At 47.3% G+C, this 9075-nt stretch overlaps 1 protein-coding gene across 1 annotated transcript; it reads left to right on the top strand.

The window, feature by feature from the left end:
- The first annotated feature begins 921 nt into the window (after positions 1–921).
- On the top strand, positions 922–8237 carry LOC133440755 (NLR family CARD domain-containing protein 3-like). The gene is made up of 6 exons (XM_061718072.1): positions 922–1108; positions 1711–3493; positions 5449–5622; positions 5927–6100; positions 7466–7512; positions 7643–8237. Exons 1-6 carry the CDS (start codon positions 922–924, stop codon positions 8167–8169), a joined length of 2892 nt encoding a protein of 963 aa, XP_061574056.1. The 3' UTR covers positions 8170–8237.
- Positions 8238–9075: the final 838 nt, after the last annotated feature.

Raw genomic sequence — 9075 nt, 5'->3', positions numbered from 1 at the left:
CCTCCATCACCTGATGGTGATCTGAGCTTCCTCCTCATAGATCTTCATCTCCTGTCATGAGTTTTTTCCTCTGGTCGACACATCTGGAGGTCTTACCTTCCATAGGACTGATACTGATGATGATCCAGAGTTCATCAGCTGCTTTATGTCTCCAACAGTTGTCCGTCTTCTTGATCTCGTAACTTTTCTTGGAGCAGAACTGGATCTTGTGAATATGTGAATGAGCAGAGCTCTACCTGAGGTCACATGTACGTTCTCGGTGGATCAGCAGGACTAGTAAACATTCACCACCACCAGTCCTCTGATGGACTGTCCTCATCCAAACAGGACTTCATGGACCTTCAGCTTGTGTTTGTCTCTGTGAGGACAGACATGATGTGAGCTAATTATTCCTGGTTCCTCCACAGAGTGGATCAACAGAGCTCAGACTCTCCCAGCGGTCCGTCTGTCCAGCAGCATCAGACACAGCTGGACTCCATATTTCTGGTCTGTACATGAACAACAACTGCTTCTCCACCTGTTCTGTTGATGTTTGTCTCCATGCTGGTCTCTGGAGACCAGTGGACTGTCAGTCTGTCCAACATGGATCTGATGTTTGTCTCCATGCTGGTCTCTGGAGACCAGTGGACTGTCAGTCTGTCCAACATGGATCTGATGTTTGTCTCCATGCTGGTCTCTGGAGACCAGTGGACTGTCAGTCTGTCCAACATGGGTCTGATGGTTGTCTCCACGCTGGTCTCTGGAGACCAGGGGACTGTCAGTCCGTCCAACATGAGTCTGATGTTTGTCTCCATGCTGGTCTCTGGAGACCAGAGGACTGTCAGTCTGTCCAACATGGGTCTGATGTTTGTCTCAGTGGTTTCAGTCTGATTGTGTCCTTCATGTGGTCTTCTGTTCCAGCTGCTGGAGGACAACATTGTCATGTTTGTGAAGAACGAGCTGAAGAAGCTCCAGAGGGGTCTGAGTCCAGATTACCCAGAATCCCTAGGGCATCTGTTTGAGGGTGAGGATGAAGAGCAGAGGAGCAGCAGAGAGGCGTTTGTGAAGATCACAGTGAACTTCCTGAGGAGAATGAAGCAGGAGGAGCTGGCTGAGCGTCTGCAGAGAAGTAAGAGGATTTCTCTGAACATTAAAGCTTCTGGATAAATGACCCAGAATGCCTCAGGAGATTAACAACATTCACAGATCAGCCATAACATTTGCCCCCACATGGTATCACCCCCCCCTAGAGTAGAACCCTCCCTGTACAGGACAGCATAAATATGTTTAAACGATCAACACCACAAGATAACTGGAAGATTTTAGTCCTGGTTTTCCTCTTCCAGGAATCCTGTTGAGTTCCAGACTGTCTTGATGGTTCTACAGATTAGTTGATCAGATCAACTGGTGTTTTCAAGTCCTAAACCTGGAAAATCCACTTCACAGACACCACAACAATAACTAGAACACAACAACCCACAAACCCATGACCCGTCAGGGCTGTACTGCTAACATCCTGGTACTAGGAACTCCAGGACCCCCAGATGTTCTTGTCACTTCCACGTCCTGAATGTTCAGAGGTGTTTTGGTGGTAAAAGTGATTCTACTCAATATTGTACAGCTCATCGTAATGTTAGAGTTGATCAGTGTCGGTTCACATCCTGATTCTTTAGGAGAATTAAGATGAACTGTATAAAAACGAATTGCATTTTGTTTTCCACTTTTATTAAGGTTCTTTTGCTGCAGTTTGTAAAAAGCGGCTGAAGTCTAAGCTGAAGAAGAAGTGCCGGTGTGTGTTTGAGGGGATTGTTAAAGCAGGAAACCCAACCCTTCTGAAGCAGATCTACACAGAGCTCTACATCACAGAGGGAGGGACTGGAGACGTCAACGATGAACATGAAGTCAGACAGATTGAAGCAGCATCCAGGAAACCACACAGAGCAGAAACAACCATCAGACAGGAAGACATCTTTAAACTCCCACCTGGAAGAGATGAACCAATCAGAACAGTGATGACGAAGGGAGTGGCCGGCATCGGGAAAACAGTCCTAACACAGAAGTTCACTCTGGACTGGGCTGAAGGCAAAGCCAACCAGGACATCCAGTTCCTGCTTCCATTCACCTTCAGAGAGCTGAATGTGCTGAAAGAGAGAAAGTTCAGCTTGGTGGAACTTGTTCATCACTTCTTCACTGAAACCAGAGAAATCTGCAGCTTTGAAGAGTTCCAGCTCTTGTTCATCTTTGACGGTCTGGATGAGAGTCGACTTCCTCTGGACTTCCACAACAATGAGGTCCTGACTGATGTTACAGAGTCCACCTCAGTGGATGTGCTGCTGACAAACCTCATCAGGGGGAACCTGCTTCCTTCTGCTCGTCTCTGGATCACCACACGACCCGCAGCAGCCAATCAGATCCCTCCTGAGTGTGTCTCCATGGTGACAGAGGTCAGAGGATTCACTGACCCACAGAAGGAGGACTACTTCAGGAAGAGGTTCAGAGAAGAGAAGCAGACCAACAGGATCATCTCCCACATCAAGACATCACGAAGCCTCCACATCATGTGCCACATCCCAGTCTTCTGCTGGATCACTGCTACGGTCCTGGAGAAAGTCCTGGAGACCAGAGAGGGAGGGGAGCTGCCCAAGACCCTGACTGAGATGTACATCCACTTCCTGGTGGTCCAGGCCAAACTGAAGAAGATCAAATATGATGGAGGAGCTGGGACGGATCCACACTGGAGTCCAGAGAGCAGGAAGATGATGGAGTCTCTGGCAAAACTGGCTTTTGAGCAGCTGAAGAAAGGAAACCTAATCTTCTATGAATCAGACCTGAGAGAGTGTGGCATCGATGTCAGAGAGGCTTCACTGTACTCAGGAGTGTTCACCCAGATCTTTAGAGAGGAGAGCACCCTGTACCAGGACCGGGTCTTCTGCTTCATCCATCTGAGTGTTCAGGAGTTTCTGGCTGCTCTTCATGTCCATCAGACCTTCATCAAGTCTGGAGTCAACCTGCTGGAGGAACAAAAGAACACCTCCTGGTGGTTTAAAACAAGAGCAGAGACTGACCTCCATCAGAGTGCTGTGGACAAGGCCTTACAGAGTCCAAATGGACACCTGGACTTGTTCCTCCGCTTCCTCCTGGGTCTTTCACTGGAGACCAATCAGACTCTCCTACAAGGTCTGTTGGAACCAAAACAAAGAAGTTCACAGAACAATCAGGAAATAGATAAATACATCAAGAAGAAGATCAGTAAGGATCTGTCTGCAGAGAAAAGCATCAACCTGTTCCACTGTCTGAATGAACTGAACGCTGGTTCTCTGGTGAAGGAGGTCCAATGGTACCTGAGGTCAGGACGTTTCTCCACAGATAAACTGTCTCCTGCTCAGTGGTCGGCTCTGGGTTTCATCTTACTGTCATCAGAAGATCTGGAGGTGTTTGACCTGAAGAAATACTCAGCTTCAGAGGAGGTTCTCCGGAGGCTGCTGCCGGTGGTCAAAGCCTCCAAGAAAGTTGTGTAAGGACGAACACGGACACATCTGTTTTAATTACAATCACATGTTGTGTTCTAGGAGGTGTTGTGCCACAGGGTAGCGGGCTGTTCCGTTATCAAAAGGTTATTAATAATTTTATTCAACAATTATTAATAATTAATAAAGTAGACTATCAAATTGAGTTATCAAAATGATTTAAATTTGCAAGGGCACCATCTGGGCCTTAACCAGAAAAGATGATAACTTTTAACAGCAGGAATCAGTCTCAGAAATAGAAATTATTCTGCAGAATAGCAAATCTTACTATTATCACTTACAGAATATAGATTGAAGGCGTTATTTCGGCTCTAGCTCTGTCAAACAGCCATTGTGACCAAAATTTAGTATGAAAAAAAAAACAACTTCTCATTAAAATCAATCAGAATTTATTTACATACGGGTACCAAGCAGATGTAAAGCGATACCCAAATAAATTCCGATGGCACACTACGATAACATAAAATCGTCACTAACAAGAAAAACCACAACAATAAAAATGAAACTTAAATGCATGGAATGTAAAAGAAATCAAAACGATAATAAACACGATCCAACAATCATCTACGGTTCAAAACATTTGGCTGCACGTGGCCGGTATTTAAAGATGGCGGGGCTCTCGTCACACCACGTGCAATCAGACAGGATGGCGATCACGGTATTTAAACCGTGATCAACTGGCGAAACGGCGCCACAAAATGAACAAACAACAGTAATATGCATACAATAATTTCATCAAACATAAATTTAGCTCTGAACCGCTCTAGACTACACTGATCCCCAGAACTCATAAAACCTCACGTCTCCTCTGGGTCGCCGGGTGCTGATCAGGGTTTCTGCCGGGGTTCTTTCCGTCGGAGCTTTCAGTCCAAGCGGTATTCCGTCTCTCTCTCTTCTCCTTCCGACTCTGAAATTTAAAAAAAGGACGGTGGTGCAGCGTGGCAGCAGCCGGTGGTCCCCCTCCCGGTCACGGAGCCTAGTCACGTCGTCTCGGTGCGCGCAGGGCTGGTCCACTTCGTCGGACGTGCGGGCTCCCATCTGGGCTGATTAGCGCGTGGGCGTCACGGACATCGGGCGGCGGGATGCGTCTCGGTCTGAGCTGGGCAGGCTGACCGGAGGATGCGGTTCCCTTGCAAGAGAAACTCAGAGCGGAGAGGGAAGTTAGAAAGAGAGGAAGCTCAGGAGCGCAGTGCGCTCCGTGGTAACGGGTCTTATGCTCCGCTGGACACTCCAGGCTTCGAAGCGGCTCCCCCCCTTTCCAGCTCTCAGGAAACTTGGGAGAGGTGGTCCAGATGCGCTGGTCGACACGTGTCTGTCCTGGTCGCTGGACTGGGAAAGAGAGTTAGTGGGAGGTGAGAGCCGGAGAGGCGCTCTGGATCTGCAGGGGGGGGGGGACGTGGTCTTTGGCGCGGAGCCAAGAGGGGGCCAGCTGCTCAGATGAAAGGTTGAGGAGAAGAGAGTGAAGCTGTGGGAGAAGCGGAGCTGCGTGACGTATCCAGCGCCAGCCAGTGATTGGACGCGCGCCGCTTCAGGCACCCCCCCCTCCAAGGCACGCTGGTCTTGTAGTTGTCAAGGCGGCCATTTTAAGAGGCACATTAAAGCGGATTTTGGGTTGAACCGACTTTAAAGTTGAATACCATGTTCACAAAATGTTCATAAACATTTATAGGTTCAGAGTTCACATGAACACATGAGTGGTGGCACAACAGAGGAAACCCGTTAAATTCACTATTCAACTAAGTTCAGGTTCATGTGGAACCAGTTCCCATCAATGATTAATCTCAGGAAACGTTAGAAGAGAACTGCAGAGATCACTAGGATCAATACTTATTGATAATTAGTTGAAATAATCAGTATTCATTGTTACTATATCGTTTATTTCTTTGTTAAATGACAATCAACTTTTAATAACCTAATCATTTTTCTTTAATCTCATCTGCAGATTGAGTGACTGTAACCTCTCAGAGGACATCTGTGCAGATCTGTCCTCAGTTCTCAGCTCTCAGTCCTCCAGTCTGACAGAACTGGACCTGAGTAACAACCACCTGCAGGATTCAGGACTGAAGAAGCTGTGTCCTGGACTGGAGAGTCCACACTGTCACCTGGAGTCTCTCAGGTCAGAATCCACCAAGTGTTCAACTGTTGACCGTTAGAACTGTGGTTGATATTGAAAGATTGTTGATGTGTTTCTGCTGATCCTCTGACTTTTCCTTCAGCACCATCATCAGGTGAACACGAGGACAGAGTCAGCTTTAGTCTCAGAGCAGTTCTCTCAGAGTTTCTGCATGTGTGTGTGTGTGTGTGTGTGTGTGTGTGTGTGTGTGTGTGTGTGTGTGTGTGTGTGTGTGTGTGTGTGTGTGTGTGTGTGTGTGTGTGTGTGTGTGTGTGTGTGTGTGTGTGTGTGTGTTGTGTGTCTGCAGGCTGTCAGGCTGTCTGATCTCAGAGGAAGGCTGTGCTTCTTTGGTCTCAGCTCTGACCTCCAACCCCTCCCACCTGAGAGATCTGGACCTGAGCTACAACCATCCAGGAGCGACAGCAGTGAAGCTTTTGTCTGCTGGACTGAAGGATCCCTGCTGGAGACTGGACACTCTCAGGTATGAAGACAGAACGTCATCAGTGTGCTGGACTCTTCATGGAGTTGTTGTGGACATCATCTTTGTGGCTCTCATTACAAAAGATATTTGACACTTTCATCTGCATTTACATGTGTTAGGATATTGGGCATTATAGGGCTCACACCTATCTTCACACACCCTGCATACACTGTTTGTTTATTTTCAGTTATTATTTTGGCACTGTATCTATACGTCACAACGTCGCGCGGCTATATGACGTCATCGCATGGCGACGAAGGTGCAGGACAATTGTTTGAACCAGGTGGCGTCTGGCGTGTTTGTGTGGTATGCGGTTCGGGAGTCACTAACGACGGTACATTACGGAGGCCAATACTTAACCGGAGCGTCAGGAGATGGGTTGCCGTGGGATAGCGCTGTCTCTCGGTAGCTGATAGTTGTGAACGTATTGAGAGGAGCAGAGCTTCGTGTATTGTGGAATGTTATTGATTGAGACGCGTGCGGCGTCGGAGATGTGCAGCGACATAGATATGGACATATAAAAACACCTACGGGAAGAAAAAAAGCATAAAACTGACAACGTAATAAAAAGAATCCGGAGCGGGATTGGATACCCGCACCTGAACTGAACCTAACCAGCACCTCACTTCGGCTGTACCGGCCAACGACCATGCTGGCCGTTGCCAGCAGGTGAGTGGACAGGTTCTGTTATTGTTGAACGGTGCCGGTGTTTTTTGTTGTTTGTTTTAGTTTGACACACACACGCACGCATTCACGCACGCACGCACGCACGCACGCACGCACACACGCACGCACACACACACACACACACACATACCTTTCAGGTCAGGGTTATTTCCTATTTCACGAGCTAGTAGGTTTTAACTTGTGACACATGTTTTATACATCCCTCTTCCCACCCTGTTCCTTACAGCTGTTGGCCTTTTGTTACAAACCATATGTCTGATTCTTTCCATGAAACTTTGAGCAGAGATCTTTCAGCTCATGGAGCTGCTGCAGCTCATCTGGTGCTGCAGCAGAACTGATAGATGCAGTTCACAACTCTGAGCCGTTCTTGACCCAGTAAACATCCCAGAACCACAGCAGTGTGGTTTTCAGGCCCATCACAGCACAATAACAACTGCACCTTCACTCATCCATGACATGGTCTCCTCCTGCTCCTGAATCAGCAAAGATGAAATTCAATGAAAAGAATGTGTTCAAACTGTGCTGGAACGTGACGACCACATGGCAGGCTTCAGAGATGCTGCATTCGAGTGCATCTGTCCAAGTGTTGGACTGTTCCTTCATCAGTGTGTGAGAGCCATTTAATGTCCATGTTTGCCCGAAGAGACTGTGCTGGTCTGACCCCCCTCCTCCTTTCAGGGTGGAGCCTGCTGGACAACGATGGTTGACACCAGGTCTGAGGAAGTGTAAGTGTGTTTCTATTTCATTCACACATTCATCCATCTTCACACTGACACGTCACTCATTCATGAGTCCATCAATGATCAATCACAGATCAATAATAACTGCAGCTGGGTTGTTTGTTCTCTCCTTCAGATTCCTGTCAACTCACCATTGACACAAACACAGTCAACAAAAAAATCCAACTGTCTGACAACAACAGGAAGATGATGTATGTGGAGGTCTATCAGTCATATCCTGATCATCCAGACAGGTTTGATTACTGTTGTCAGCTGCTGTGTAGAGAAGTTCTGACGGGTCGCTGTTACTGGGAGTTCCAGTGGAGAGGAAGAGTTGAGATATCAGTGAGTTACAGAAGAATCAGAAGGAAAGGATACTGTAGAGACTGTAGGTTTGGAGAGAACGATCATTCCTGGAGTCTGGACTGTTCTGATGATGGTCGGTACCGTGTCTGGCACAATAACAGACTAACATCTTCCTCCTCCTCTTCCTCAGTCTCTGACAGAATAGCAGTGTATGTGGACGTTCCTGCTGGAACTCTGTCCTTCTACAGCATCTCCTCTGACAGACTGATCTACCTCCACACCGTCAACACCACATTCACTGAACCTCTCTATCCTGGGTTCGCATTCTGTTCTGGTTCTTCAGTGTCTCTGTGTTGAGTTCAGTCTCAAGAGTCTCCTCCTGTCAGAGAAACTGTCTCTGTTGGACTGATAGTTGAGTCTGTACATGTCTGTCACTGTTTCCATCAGAACCCCTGCACCATATGTTTATTGCTGTTTATTGATTTATATAATTCTATGGTTTATTCCAGAACCAAACACACCCACCACATCTGTAAGTGCACTCTCTAGACTTGATTAAAGAACTGTAAATACAACTGACAACCGCCTGCCTCTTTAAGTCTTGACACGCGCTTCACGATTAAAATACAGAGAAAGCCAGTGTACAACTGTTAATCATTAAGCCTCCAAAACATATGGTCCTTGGAGACGGATAAGGTCATTACAAAGTGATAATGGCTTATGTTCCCCCAAGTGTCCACACCGACGAATGCAACAATCAAGATGGATGGAAGATTATGAAGGGTGCACCCTCCCACAGGCTGTCAGTTACCCTGCAGGCCCCCCTGCTATGATAGAGGAGACTGAATGGAGGTATGGAGAGGGATTTGTCGAGATGACACCCCTCACCTGGCGTTGTGGCCGCAATCACCAGGCCGCCCAGTGTAGGTTGAGAGTTCTATGCAAGACATACAAAGGGAAACACATCAAGGCCTTTCATGAGGTGAATCTTCGGCCTGGCAGGAATGAGCACGCTCCAGCGGATGCTGTTGATGAGATTCACAACTTTTGCACATATTGCCTGCTGGCGGATGATGCAGTGGTAATGAAGTAACTTAGGAAGGTCATTGTCACCTCTGCAGTGGGTGAGGAAGCCTGAATGACGTCTGTTGTCACCGACAACAGCTTTTCCAGTGGGACATATACAGTGTTGGGACCTAACGAGTATTTTCCCGTTACGTTAGTAACGAAATTAGTTTTCTCTCTAAATTCTAACGTAACGCA

This window comes from Cololabis saira, chromosome 3 (assembly GCF_033807715.1).
Source record: "Cololabis saira isolate AMF1-May2022 chromosome 3, fColSai1.1, whole genome shotgun sequence".
NCBI classification, from domain to species: Eukaryota; Metazoa; Chordata; class Actinopteri; order Beloniformes; family Belonidae; genus Cololabis; species Cololabis saira.
This window is presented reverse-complemented; position numbering and strand designations above follow the sequence as displayed.